General features: G+C 54.9%; 1 protein-coding gene across 2 annotated transcripts in view; it reads left to right on the forward strand.

Moving 5' to 3' along the window:
* Window positions 1–11,630: 11,630 nt before the first annotated feature.
* XKR6 (XK related 6) overlaps window positions 11,631–14,793 on the forward strand; it is a 191,933-nt gene continuing 188,770 nt past the window's right edge. Inside the window, exons 1-2 of one of the 2 annotated variants that reach the window (XM_075707961.1) lie at window positions 11,631–11,897; window positions 11,937–12,373. In XM_075707961.1, the coding sequence (XP_075564076.1) occupies window positions 11,631–11,897; window positions 11,937–12,373 (704 nt within the window). Of the gene's footprint in view, window positions 12,374–14,793 lie in introns of both variants that reach the window. The other variant, XM_075707960.1, reaches the window with a different exon arrangement.

Below are 14,793 nucleotides of genomic sequence, written 5' to 3' on the forward strand. Positions count from 1 at the left end.
AGGGTGCTGAGCGAAGCTGTGAGCCATGGGGGATGCTCCTCATGCAGAGAGAGTCTGCCAGCGAGGGGAAGGGGGCTGTGGGTCCTGCAGCACTCCTGTTAAATCCACACTGGCATTGTCTTTTTTGGGGAGGTTCGCTCAGTCCCAGTGAGAGGTTTCATGGGCATCTAGGACGCAAAGAGGTCATTGCAGTTAGCTAATCCTCTGGAAGTCACAGACTTTCGCAGTTCCCTTCAAAACTTGGTCTACCTCCATCTGAAGCCAGCATGCACACGATTAAAGAAATGTGCATTTGCTAATTGGAGTGATATCCCTTACAATATACCTAAAAATCACACCACATTTTATCAAGCAGAATTCCAAGTTCTTCACAAACTTTCATCCTCTTGAACACCCTCACATTGGTGACCACACTGTCACATACAAACCTCTGCTCACTCATCCTGCTCCCTGAAGACACATATCCATTTGCTATCCCGGGTAAAGACTGCAGTGTCTAGCACCGGTCAGGATTTAAGACCTTGAAAGTGGTTTTCTGTGGCAGGTCAGGGATTTCTTTTTAATCAAGTATGAGATAAAAAACCTCCCTTTTGTGTTCCCAAGAGTGAATTCTCCTGTGTTCTGCAGAAGGCACCCATGCACTTGTACATGGTCCTTCCATTTTTGATCACTGTGGTCAATGTTAGCATATGAAGATACTCTTCCAGGAAAAGAGCACTAGGAGGAGATGCATTTTTGGCATCAGGCACAGAGGATGTCCCAGAGCCATTGAAAAAGCCTTCAAGTAAGTGTTTTTTAAAGGGACAACACAAGTACTGATGACTACTTACTGTGCAGAACTGCACATCTGGAAGTGTGCTGGCAAAGGTTTCCATGTGCTCTTCCCAGCAGACAAGGGTCTGACAAAAAGGACCATCACCCTGAGCGCACCCTCACCACAAGTCTCTGCACACCCAACAGCGCTTATTGCAAGAGGTGATCACTTATGGGAGGTTTAATGTTGCTTTAGAAGCTGTACAGAGGCTAGTAATAATTTCAGAGAGCTATCAAAAGCAGGAATTTATAGCAGAGTTGCTGTACGGGATGATTTTTAGTATAAATAATTTCAATAATTTAACAGGAACAAAAATTAGTCTTCCATTTTTCAAGTGAAAGCATAACTAAAGAGTGAAGAATGTGCATATTCTTGGGAAAAACACTGGGGATGTTTGCAGTCTGAGTCGGCACTGCTGCTGATCTCCTGAAGGCTTTGCCATGGAATCACTGGATAAACTTGAGTTTTATGGCTACATAAATGAAAGCCGGTGTCACCGTTCCATATCCATATTTCTAGATGCAGAAGGGTATTTCTGTCTGGGATGATTCAATGTTTATTTTTACATGGTGGAGGAGAGGAGATTATTGTCATTTGCATTGATGAAGGAGGTAGTTGTCACCTTCCCATTTTTCCATATTGAATCTTTGTTAGCAAATAACATGTCTTGAGTAAAATGAGAGTAGGAGATAATTTAAATGGGTGCCACACTTAGCCTCGGCAATGAAATTACAAAAGTGAATCAACATGAAAGCAGAATCATTTTTCTCCACAATTTAGGTAATTATGGACAAGGCAAGCATTAGTTTTTGCTGCAAAGAAACTGAACCAGTTACTCTGGTATCTTAGGGCAAAACTTCAGTTCCTTAATTAACAGATTCAGAAATATTGTGTGTGCTGGCAGATGGAAGAAATGATAACACCGCTTGCCAAAGCTGGATACGCTGGTGATGTGCGCATATCAGAAAGCACAGTGTGTGCCTGAACCAAGCCTTCAGAATAGCAATACTTAATTTTTAGACGTTGTCTGAAATAGCCACATGATCATTTTTGCCATACAGATGAGAGACCTTAAGCATCCATTTCAAGCTGGGCAAATCTCATGTGTCCCCTGAGATACTAAATGACCTGTGCAAAGCCAAATTAATTAAAAGCATTTAAAAATAGAGAAAGGGAAATGGTGATGCTTTTAATATGGTGAGAGAATAAAAGGAAGTAAGAAATAAAGTGTTTCTGTTACCCTACAAAAGAGATCTTTGCTCATTTATAGAATAAACAGTATTTATGCCCCATCTCCTTACATCACTTAATGCCAAGTGTCAAAGCCAGATAAACGGTTCTCTTCAAAACAGGTTAAAAGTCCCTGTTGCTGCCTGAAACTAGAGCCTGCTCCTGCCAAGAGAGAATGAGTCAGGAGAGGACAGGGGCATGGGGTGGGAAGATCCCAGGAGAAGCAAGCTCGTTACTTCTGCTGCTGTTGAGAAGAAGCTGACAGCTCTGAGGGACAACAGATGTTGCCCGTGCCTAGAACCAACATCAGTGATAGGTACATGTGGGTGTGCGCTGGGGGCGTAACCTTGCTCCTACCAAAGGTAATGTAGAATACTCTGGGCTAGATGCAGTTTCTGAACGTCTGCTGCCATGTGTGATGCCCCAAGGTGGCTGGGACATCCGGCTCCAAGACTGACAGGGATGATGTAGGAGATGTGGGAGACCCAAGCTCTCTTGGAGCATCAGCTGGAGGCCAGATGAGATTCCCTGGGGCCTTTCAAATGGCACTAGATGTCTGCATGTAGGCAACTGAACAGAGCCATTGGTGAGCTCCTTGACTATGGTGGGAACTCGGACACCTAACTCACACATGGATGCAGACGCTCAGATGTCTCAGTTTGGAGTTGAATCCAGCTCCTACTGACTTAGAATAGGGGCTCTGTCAGACCAAGGCACTTTATTCAGGACTGAAGTGATAGAAATGGTGGTTGTAGCAGAGCCAAGGCAGGGGCCAAAATATTTGCTGAGTGCAAAAGGACATGTAAGTGAGAAATCCCACCTGGTTCATGGTAGAGAAGGGCCACAAAGGTGTAACCAACACAAATAACAGGAATAAAATGGGAATGGAAATTCTGTCCTTGGGATGAAAAAGGAGAGAAAACCAAGGAGACCTGCTGTGGACAGAGCTTTAGGAAAATGATCGATGGAGGATCTCACAGGGTCAGTGGGGAATCAAGGGAAGATGATTTCTCTGCAGTATCTTGACCAGAGGAAGGACCGTGAAGAGAGGAAGTGGAGACACTAAGGTGTAATAGCCCACATTAGAAACAGGCAATGCTTGGGCTGATGTTTCAGCTATAGGGAGATGGAAGAAGCTACAGTCACCAGAGCAGCTACCTCCAGGAGCCTTTTCCTTGTTGTTTTCCAAGGGGAAACCCAGGCAGGTTGGGATTAGTGCAACATTCTGCCTTTATTTGATTTGATAGAAAAGGTCATGCATTTAATTAACAACTCCGTAGTGACAGCATTAATTACAGGAAAATACTTTATTCTGTTACATGCATGGGTTTGGATGAGGTTTACAGCATTATCAGGTATTAAAATGAGCATCAGGGAGCGTGTCTGGAAGGGGGGTCATGTTACAGGGAATATACTTCACCATAGTTAAGGTGTGAAATCCAGCTCCGCTTCCTCCCATGGTCCATGGCTATACATTGGCTTTCCCAGTAACCCAGAAGAAGAGAAAAGCTATGTCCTACGTGCAGTTCCTGTCGGGACAGTGGCCAACCTTCGCATGCACCCAGTTTAGAAGGGGAAGTATGACCTGATAACTTTATTTTTCACTGAGTTTGGAGAGCAGTGTGGCATGCTGACAATAGCAGCCAGCTACTCTATGAGCTACGTCCCTGCCCTTCATAGCCAATTAAATCATTGGATCCCCATGGGGGGAAGTAGGAAATGCTGTGTAGTTGCTTTTCCTAAATCCCAGCTTGGAAGAGCACCAAGCGAGTCCATCAAACTGGAGGTCCTAGCTGTTAAGACTTTTCCAAGGGGAAAAACTTACAGTTCCCTGCACCGCTCACCACCTTTTTTGGCTGATGAAGACATGTTGCTTCTTCCTGCTGGGTAACCAGTACCTCGAAGAACACGACTGAGGGGATTAGCCTGTGCTTGGTTTAACTGGAAAGCTGCAAGTACTGCCAGGTTTTGCAAAGAAAAGGCAGGCAGGTCGGAAAGCTTCTTGCAGTCACCCTCTTCCGCGCAGGCCAGTCCCCAGGTGGCCCTGCGATCACGCATCCGATCTCACTGGTTCAGCTGATTGCATCTGAAAGGTGTCCCACAAAGGCAGCTTTCTGAAAGCAGAGAGACAGGTGCCTTTTGATGCGCAGTAATAAATGAAAACAGTTGCAGCTCTCAGGAGATTAAAGGGAGCCTGAGGAGAGCTGAATAAACCATGTCACCGGAGGTAGGATCTAGATAATAGGAACTATGAAGTTTGCTAATGCACACTTCCCAAGACCATACTCATTCTTAAATTTGTCAGGAGTTGTAAAGTGATTTAAACATCGTATTACTGTCCAACAGAGAAAAGTTTGGGATTCATGTAATTACGTATTTAGTTGAGAATTGTTATCCAGCTTTTATCATGCAACACCTGAGGACCTGAGCATGTTTTAGGGACTTTAATCAAGCTTCACAACCTCTGTACGTTATATCAGTAACTCCATTTTGCCAAAAATATAGCCAGAAAGAGGAATCTGGTTTTAAGGAATAGCTTCTTGTTTTAGATGCCTTCCTCCATGATGGGGCCATCCTGCTAAAACCTCAGCGAGTGAAACCAGGGTGGCTCCTGTCCTTTGAAAAGGACTTGCCTCTGGCTGGACTACTGGAGCCTAAACATAGTCTTCAGTTTTAATGTATTTCCTGGGAAGTGTAAGCCATTCAAAACCACTCAGTTGCACGTGAAATTATAGAGTTGTAAGGAACTGGGATTAGAAGGCAAGCACCTGGTCCAGCTGTGAGAACACACCGCACCCAGTTGCTTCAAGATACCGGTAGGGACTAACACGTGATTATTGACAGTCACTGATAACACTTACCAGTCAACTGCATTGCTAAACTGAAAGCTCAAAAACTAAGCCCTCCAATAAAAAAGAAGTGCTGCAACACTTCTCAGGGTCTCTTAGAGGCAGTTCTTAGGATGACTGTGAGCTCGCGTTTTAATACATAACATTTGGCACCTTCTGCACCTTTCCTACGGCGCCTAATGTCACAAAGTGCTGTCACGGGGAGGCAAATAGCAGTAAAAGCAGCATCGTGTTAATCCTCCCCCGATACATACACGTAGCATTCAAAAGGTCTAACAGAAAGCACAGAAGTTAATCAACAGAAGGACTGACCTAAGCGTGACTTTCAAGTCAAGCTCACACAACAACTATTATGTTTACCAACATATCCAATTTTTAATACTGCGGAGACTTCAATGTCGTGGCGAAGGAAGCTGAAGTTTTTTCTGCCTCATGCATGAATAACAAAGCCACCTGCTATATTCCAGCAGTGGATGCTTTATTGTTAGTGATGATGCATGAGGCAGAAATAATGCAGTTTGATTTTTAGAGACAATACCAAGTTGAGCTTGCAAGGCTGTCAGCCCACACTCCTTCAACTTGGGAACTGAGCAAACAACATGGAAGTAATTGATGGAAACTAATGACACAATAAGACGTCATTTTTCTGACCTACTTTGCTTAAAGTAAATCCCCATTAACCGTAATTATCTGCATTGGTAGCAGAGTACTCCACACACACCAAACACTCAGCCGGATCCATCCCCCAGTTATTTAAATGAGGTAGTTCCAGATTTACACAGCTCTGATTCCGGCTTACATACCTCTCTATATATAGTGTTTGTTCCCCTGATCTGAATAAATGCCTGGAAGATGGAAGACCACACAGCTCAATTAGTGTATCGATCAGGACGAAAAAAGCCTTTCACCAGCCAGCACAAGAAGGTTATGATCCCATGCCTTGGTTTGCTGGGTGCTGCTGGAGCACCCAACGCGCCTCCCCTTCCGGGTGTCTCGCTGGGGCTTCTGAAGAACAGAAAAAACACGAAATGCGAGGCCCAGGCAGATCAGCTCTGAGTGCTGCGAGGGAAAACCCCTTGCTGAACATGTTATATAAATACTTGCAGATCTAAAGGTCACCCGGAGTCTACCCGGAGCTCTGGACGCAAGTGCCTCCAGCCTGATGGAAGCGTGGGTCGCCGCTTAGCGCACAGAAAAGCTTTCTCCTCTCAGACATAGGAGTTCAGAGAGATACCAACATGGGTGTGATTGACACAACTTAAAAAAAAAACCCAACCGTAAAAATACATAGTGTTGGCTAATAAAAGAAACAGGCTTTGACTAATGACTCTTCTGGCTTTCTGTAGGGGCCAGTGCTACAGCAAAGCAGGCGTGCAGCTCTCGTGGATTGAAGGGGCAAAGCATCTGCCCCATGTCCTCGGCTGCCGCGACCACGCGGCGCTGGCTGCGGGTACCGGGGAGATGAGGGGTTCGTGGGGCGCTTGGGACGCAGCCCCATCTCCGCTGTGTGGTAAGTGAGCGAGCCAGAGCTGGAGAACGTCATGGGATAATCAGGAATTAAAGATGTAAGCGGTGGAGATATCACTTCTGGCCACCCACGGAGTCATGTATCCGTGACTCATCGCCTGATGCAGGAAGGAACGTAGCGTACCACGCATCAAAATGGACAGGATCTTTCCAAGGAGAGAAGATCTGGGCTGGAAAACCTTTCAAGGGCTTTCATCCCAACTGTTTATCGTTCCACATTGGCATGCAACTTCCTTTATAAAATTATGAAGCTATGTGTTAAAACTAGTTCCTTTTTTTTAAATTTCTTTTTATTTTAGTCTCTGTTACTCCTACTGGAAGGATCTTCCGATTTCTAGACTAAATATATTCACGGCCAGTTCCTACTCATCTACTCTTCTGCTGCTGCCCTTCAGTGTCACAACGCCTTTCCCTTCGCTCGCATTTACTTTCCAGGATGTATTTATAGGCAGGAAACATATTCCCCCTCCAGTCTCATTTTGCTAAACTAAACAAGCCCAATTCTTTCAGTCCACTGTAGAAAGACACCGTCCTGACCTCTGATCAGCGCCCGGCTCTTCCCCGCACACATTCCAGCCTGAATTCACCCTTCTGGGACACAGGTGGCCAAAACCGCGCCGAGAAATTCAGAGGCAGCCTCAACAGCGGATTGTATCATGTCATATATTGCCCGAGCAACTGCTTTTCTCATTTCGTGTGCCAACGCTAAAATCCTTAACTGCTGTCTGCTCCCACCCGTATGTCTCATCGCACAAGTTTGGGTTGTTTTTGTATCAAAACAGATGACTCTCCTGCCCCCTTATTGGTTCATGAAATGCAATGTGCACCTACACTTCTATTTAAATAATAAGACCAAATAGTTTTATTACTTCTGTGCTGTTTTGGGTTTTTGGCTTCTTTTTTTTTTCCTTTCAAATCATATGTAGCGAATTTGAAAAGTTTGAAGAAATCGTAGAATCATAGAATCGTCTAGGTTGGAAAAGACCTTTAAGATCATCCAGTCCAACCATTAACCTACACTGCCAAGTCCACACTAAACCAATCAAGGGTAGACTAGACTAAACCATGTCCCAAAGTGCCACATCTGCCCGTTTTTTGAACACTTCCAGGGACGGGGACTCCACCACCTCCCTGGGCAGCCTGTTCCAATGCTTGAACACCCTTTCCGTGAAGAAATTTTTCCTAATATCCAACCTAAACCTCCCCTGGCGCAGCTTGAGCCCAAATGAGGAAGGCTTCCATTTATATCGCATCATACTGCAGAACAAAAAGTTTAAGCGTAATACGGGCGCCTCTCACCCAAGAATACGGGTCCCAGAGCCCTTATTTCTTCTGTTAATTCTTATGAATTAACATACGTATTTACTGCTTAGGTTTTAAAGTGGCAGAAAGGAGAGGGATTTTATGTTCCATATATATTATTATACACGCCTTTGGTCAAGTTGAGGGCTGGCCTTCGTCTCATTTATTTCCACATTCCTATTTCTTGCCACAGCTTAAGTCAGCAGAAAATAAGGGACTACCCGCAACGTTTGAATTCAGCATCGCGGGGACCTGCGGGATCCTGTCCTCCCCGGTCCCGTTAGATCTGTAACTCCAGTTTTCTCCTTTTGAAGAACTTTGTGCCACAGTTTCACGCGCTACAAACGACTTCGATTTGGCCCCATAGGGGCGCGCATCAGAGCGCGTTCGTCTGGACAGCGCACAAAGCTTTGCTTTCTGCTCCCTTTCTTCTGTTTCGCTGGAAGAGGATCCAACCGTTTCAAAACCAGCGGCGTCTTTCAGACTTGGCGAAACTTTTGACCTCCTTCGACATCGCTCGGAAAGGCCAAATACGTGCTTCCCAGGCAGCTTATGCAATATATGCAAGACCTCCCACTCTTCTCAAGATTCAATTAATTTTCCCTCCTTGGAAAAAGCATTTTATCTGCACTCAGGCACCTTTCTGTCTGCTTGGTTTTTTTTTTTTTTTTTCTTTTCCCCTGTTGAAATTTAGACTCTGCAAAGCAGCGACTTTAGCAGCCAGTTCTGGAGCCCCGAATCTATCAGTCCTAATGTATTTTGATACGTTAGAGATTAAAAGATATTTTAATTACATAATTAATTTTTTAAAAAAAAAAAATTAAAAAAAATTAAAAAAAAATAAAGAGAAAGGGCAGAATTCCAACTCCCGTAGAAAGAGGCAGAAGCAAGAGCCCACGGGAGAGTGAGAGCTGGAGAAGGAGAATTTGGAGGGAGCACGCTGATGGACTGGGGAAGAAAAACAGCAGGAAAAAGGGGAGATTGTAACCTACAGAGGACAGCACAAGACAGCACAGGAAAGGTGGATGTGATGAACGACCAAATGTGAGCGGGTAGAAAGGGAAGCCGGGGCCGGGGGGAGGGTGTTGAATTTGGGTCCCCCAGCCTGCCAGCGCATCCTTTGGTGAAACTCCTGCCCGGGGTGCTGCTCAGCCCCGGGCAAATCCCAAAACTGGAGCTGGGAGCCGCTTCCTCAGCTTGCCAGAGGTTTGTCTCCTCCACCGAGGAGCTGGGCCCGTGGAGAGGAGCCGGCCGGCTTGCCTGCCGCCCTAAGAACAGGGTGGGTGAAGCAGCGGTGGTGGGCATGGGGTCTGAGGGTTTGGGCACGGGGTCTGAGGGTTTGGGCACGGGGTCTGAGGGTTTGGGCATGGGGTCTGAGGGTTTGGGCATGGGGTCTGAGGGTTTGGGCATGGGGTCTGAGGGTGAGCAGGGGCCGGCTGCGCTGCAGGGCGGGGATTTGAGGGCCAAGGCACTGGGCTGGGGAGCTGATTTGGGAGCGGGATGGGGTCAGCACAAGGGCCCCCAGCCGAGGACGGTCTGGGGGACACCGGTGCCAGGGCAGGGTGGTTGGGGGAAGAAGCAGAGCGGATCCTGGGGGTGCTGATGCAGGGGGGACAGGGAGAAGAGCAGCGGGTGCCGGTGCAAGGGGAGCGGGGCAGCGCCGGGTGCCGGTGGAATGGGAACTGGTGCAACGGGAGCAGGGCGGCCGGCAGCGCCGGGTGCCGGTGGAATGGGAACTGGTGCAACGGGAGCAGGATGGTCGGCAGCGCCGGGTGCCGGTGGAATGGGAACTGGTGCAATGGGAGCAGGGCGGCCGGCAGTGCCGGGTGCTGGTGGAATGGGAACTGGTGCAACGGGAGCAGGGCGGCAGGCAGCACTGGGTGCCAGTGGAATGGGAACTGGTGCAACGGGAGCAGGACGGCCACCAGCGCTGGATGCCGGTGGAATGGGAACTGGTGCAACAGGAGCAGGATGGCCGGCAGCACTGGGTGCCGGTGCAATCGGAGAGGGTCAGAGGGCAGCAGTGGGTGCTGGTGCAAGGGGAACTGGTGCAATGGGAGTGGGGTGGCAGGCAGCAGCTGTGGGTGCCAGTGCAACAGGAACTGGGCAGCGTGCAGCACTGGGTGCCAGTGCAATGGGAACTGGTGCAACGGGAGCGGGGCAGCGCTGGGTGCCGGTGCAACGGGGACTGGTGCAACAGGAGCCAGGCAGCGTGCACACTGGGTGCTGATGCAATGAGAACTGGTGCAATGGGAGCAGGATGTTGGGCAGCAGTGGGTGCCGGTGCAATGGGAAGTGGTACGACAGGAGCGGGGCAGCAGCGGGTGCTGGTGCAATGGGAGCAGGGCAGTGCTGGGTGCCAGTGCAACGGGAACTGGTGCAACGGGAGCTGGGCAGCGTGTTGCACTGGGTGCCGGTGCAACAGGGACTGGAGCAATGGGAGTGGGGCAGCAGTGGGTGCCAGTGCAACAGGAACTGGTGCAACGGGAGCGGGGCAGCTTGTGGCACTGGGTACCAGTGCAACAGGGACTGGAGCAACTGGAGCGGGGCAGTGTGCGGCACTGGGTGCTGGTGCAACGGGAACTGGTGCAACTGGAGCGGGGCAGCGGCGCGTGCCGGTGCAACGGGAGCTGTAATGGGAGCGGGGCAGCAGCGGGTGCCGGTGCAAGGGGACCTGGTGCCGTGGGAGCGGGGCAGCAGCGGGTGCCGGGGCAATGGGAACTGGTGCAACGGGAGCAGGACGGCAGGCAGCAGCAGCGGCGGGTGCCGGTGCCGCGGGAGCAGGGCAGCGCTGGCTGCCGGTGCAACGGGACCTGGTGCAACGGGAGCAGGGCAGCTTGTGGCACTGGGTGCCGATGCAACGGGGACTGGTGCAGCGGGAGTGGGGCAGTGGTGGGTGCCAGTGCAACAGGAACTGGTGCAACTGGAGCGGGGCAGTGTGCGGCACTGGGTGCTGGTGCAACAGGAACCGGTGCAACTGGAGCGGGGCAGCGGCGGGTGCCGGTGCAACGGGAGCTGGTGTAATGGGAGCGGGGCAGCAGCGGGTGCCGGTGCAATGGGAACTGGTGCAACGGGAGCAGAACGGCGGGCAGCAGCAGCGGCGGGTGCCGGTGCCGCGGCAACAGGGCAGCACTGGCTGCCGGTGCAACGGGACCTGATGCAACGGGAGCGGGGCAGCGGCGGTGCGGGGTGCAACGGGGACTGGTGCAGCGGGAGCGGAGCAGCAGCGGGTGCCGGTGCAAGGGGAGCTGATGCAGCGGGAGCGGGGCGGCGGGCAGCAGCAGCGGCGGGTGCCGGTGCAGCGGGAGCGGGGCGGCGGGCAGCAGTGGGTGCCGGTGCAACGGGAACTGGTGCAACGGGAGCGGGGCGGCGGGCAGCAGCAGCGGCGGGTGCCGGTGCGGCGGGAGCGGGGCGACCGCGGGTGCCGGTGGAACGGGAGCGGGGCGGCCGCGGGTGCCGGTGCAAGGGGACCGGTGCGGCGGGTGCGGGTGCAAGGGGATCCGGTGCAGCGGGAGCGGGGCGGCCGCGGGTGCCGGTGCCAGGGGATCCGGTGCGGCGGGTGCCGGTGCCAGGGGATCCGGTGCAGCGGGAGCGGGGCGGCTGTGGGTGCCGGTGCCAGGGGAGCCGGTGCAGCGGGAGCGGGGCGGCTGTGGGTGCCGGTGCCAGGGGAGCCGGTGCGCGGTGCGCGGTGCAGGGGCCCCGCCGCCGGCCCCCGGCGCTGCCCCGCGCGGTCGCTAGGCGGCCCGGGCCGTGCTGCGCGGGCGCGGAAGCGCCGCCCCCGGAAGCGGCGGGCGGGCGGGCGGGCGGCGGGGGGGGGGGCGCCGGGAGCGGGGACGGGGGGGGGCAGAGCGAGCGAGCGCGCCCGGCGAAGGGGCCGGAGACGCGGCGGCGGCGGCGGCGGCAGCAAGATGGCGGCCAAGTCGGATGGCGGCGGCGGCGGCGGCGGCGGCGGCGTGGGCTTCGCCCAGCTGCACAACCTGGACGAGGCGGCGGCGGCGGCGGCGGCGGCGGGCGTCTGCGGCGCCGGCGGCGTCGGGGCAGCGGCGGCCGAGGGCGCGGAGGAGCCGGGCGGCAGCAGCTCCTTGCACATCTGCCACTGCTGCAACACGTCGTCGTGCTACTGGGGCTGCCGGAGCGCCTGCCTGCGGAGCCTCTTCGGGCGGGCGGCCGCCGCCGCCGCCGCCGAGCCGCTGGCCCCGCGCCCCGCCGCCGAGGGGCCGCCGCGGGCGCCGGAGGGCGAGGAGGCGGGCGAGCGGCCGTGGCTGGACTGCCTGTGGATCGTGCTGGCGCTGCTGGTGCTGCTGGGGGACGTGGGCACGGACCTGTGGCTGGCGCTGCACCACTACGGCCGGCGGGACTACGTCTGGTGCGGCCTGACGCTGGCCTTCGTGCTGCTGCCCTCGGTGCTGGTGCAGATCCTCAGCTTCCGCTGGTTCGTGCAGGACTACACGGGCGGCGGGCTGGGCGCCGTGCAGGGCCTCAGCAGCCGCGGGCCGCCCATGATGGGGGCCGTCGGCCGCCGGGGGGGACCCGCCGGCGGGGTAGGAGGAGCCGCCGGCACCGCCACCCCCGGGGCGCAGCGCCTCTGCAGGATCTCCGTCTGGGTCTGGCAGACCGTCATCCACCTGCTGCAGATGGGGCAGGTCTGGAGGTAAGGGGGCGGCCGGGGGTCCGCCAGCCCCGCCGGGGCGGGGAGCGGGGGTGGCCGGCGGCTCCTCGCCCGACATGGCGCTGGGGCCGGCGCGCCCCGGGCGCGGGTCGCCGTCCCCTGGCTGGCGCGGCGGGGCGGGCGTCGCCGCCTCACGGGCTGAGGTGGGGTCGGCGCCCCCCGGTTGAGTGGGGCGGACGGGGGTCGCTGTCAGCTCGCGGTCTGGGGCGGACGCGGGCCGGCATCGCCTCATGGCGTGGGGCGGATGGGGGTCGCTGTCACCTCATGGGCTGGGGCAGACGTGGGTTACCATCACCCCATGGCGTGGGGCAGATGGGGGTCACTGTCTCCTCACGGGCTGGGGCGGACGCGGGTCGGTGTCACCTCATGGTTTGAGGCGGATGGGGGTCACTGTCACCTCATGGTCTGAGGTGGCCATGGGTCGGTGTCACCTCATGGTTTGAGGCGGATGGGGGTCACTGTCACCTCATGGTCTGAGGTGGCCATGGGTCGGTGTCACCTCATGGCGTGAGGCGGATGCGGGTCGCTGTCACCTCATGGCCTGGGGCGGACGTGGGTCACCATCACCCCATGGCGTGGGGCAGGTGGGGGTCACTGTCTCCTCACGGGCTGGGGCGGACGTGGGTCACCATCACCTCATGGCGTGGGGCAGATGGGGATCGTTGTCTCCTCATGGTCTGGGGTGGACGCGGGTCGGTGTCACCTCATGGTTTGAGGCAAATGGGGGTCACTGTCACCTCATGGTCTGGGGTGGACGCGGGTCACCATCACCTCATGGCGTGGGGCAGATGGGGATCGCTGTCTCCTCACGGGCCGAGGTGGACACAGGTCAGTGTCACCTCATGGTTTGAGGCAAATGGGGGTCACTGTCACCTCATGGTCTGGGATGAACGCGGGTCAGTGTCACCTCATGGCGTGGGGCAGATGGGGGTCACTGTCTCCTCATGGTCTGGGGTGGACGGGGGTCAGTGTCACCTCATGGTTTGAGGCAAATGGGCGTCACTGTCACCTCATGGTCTGGGGCAGACGCGGGTCGGCATCACCTTATGGCATGAGGTGGATGGGGATCGCTGTCTCCTCATGTTCTGGGGTGGATGTGGGTCACCATCACCTCATGGCGTGGGGCAGATGGGGATCGTTGTCTCCTCACGGGCCGAGGTGGACACGGGTCGGCGTCACCTCATGGTTTGAGGTGGATGGGGGTCACTGTCACCTCATGGTCTGGGGTGGACATGGGTCAGTGTCACTTCATGGCGTGGGGCAGATGGGGATCGCTGTCACCTCATGGTCTGGGGTGAACGTGGGTCGGTGTCACCTCATGGTTTGAAGTGGATGGGGGTCACTGTCAGCTCACGGTCTGAGGTGGGCATGGGTCAGTGTCACCTCATGGCGTGAGGTGGATGGGGGTCACTGTCACCTCACAGGCTGAGGTGGATGGGGGTCACTGTCACTTCATGGTCTGAGGTGGCCGTGGGTCAGTGTCACCTCATGGCGTGGGGCAGATGGGGGTCACTGTCACCTCCTGACATGAGGTGGACGGGGGTCACTGTCACCTCATGGGCTGAGGTGGAGGTGGGTCAGTGTCACCTCATGGTTTGAGGTGGGTCACTGTCCCCTGGCTGAGGTGGGCAGATGGGCGTTGCTGTCACCTCGTGGTCTGAGGTGGAGGTGGGTCAGTGTCATCTCATGGTTTGAGGCGGAGGTGGGTCACTGTCCCCTGGCTGAGGTGGGGTGGATGGGAGTTGCTGTCACCTCATGGTTTGAGGTGGGTCACTGTCCCCTGGCTGAGGTGGGGCCGATGGGGGTCAGTGTCACCTCACGGTCTGAGCTGGAGGTGGGTCACTGTCCGCTGCCTAAGGTGGGGTGGATGGGCATCCCTGTCACCTCATGGTTTGAGGCAGGTATGGGTCAGCATCCCTTCGTGGTCGGAGGTGAAGGTGCGTCAGTGTCATCTCATGGTTTGAGGTGGAGGTGGGTCACCCTCCCCTGGCTGAGGTGGGGCGGATGAGGATCGCTGTCACCTCGTGGTCCGAGGTGGACGTGGGTCAGTGTCACCTCGTGGTCTGAGGTGGTCGTGGTCAATGCGGTGTCCCCCACATGGAGAAGGAGGGGAGATTCGGGATTACTCCCACTGTGGGTGTGGAGAGACCCAAAGAGAGGAGAAACTCCCACAAAATGAGCCTGGGGGGCTGAGGTGGGGGACATGGGGGTGGTTGTCACCTCACGGCTCGAGGTGGACATGGGTCAGTGCTCCCCCAGGTGGAGGAGGTGTGAGGGCCCCCCTTGCGCTGAGGGGACGTCCAAGGGGAAGAGAAACCCCCCCCAAAATGTGTCTGTGGGGCTCGGGTGGGAGGAATGGGGTTCATTGGTCCAAGCAGGACATGGGTCGGTGCCCACCATGT

Source organism: Pelecanus crispus, chromosome 3 (assembly GCF_030463565.1).
Source record: "Pelecanus crispus isolate bPelCri1 chromosome 3, bPelCri1.pri, whole genome shotgun sequence".
Classification (NCBI taxonomy): domain Eukaryota; kingdom Metazoa; phylum Chordata; class Aves; order Pelecaniformes; family Pelecanidae; genus Pelecanus; species Pelecanus crispus.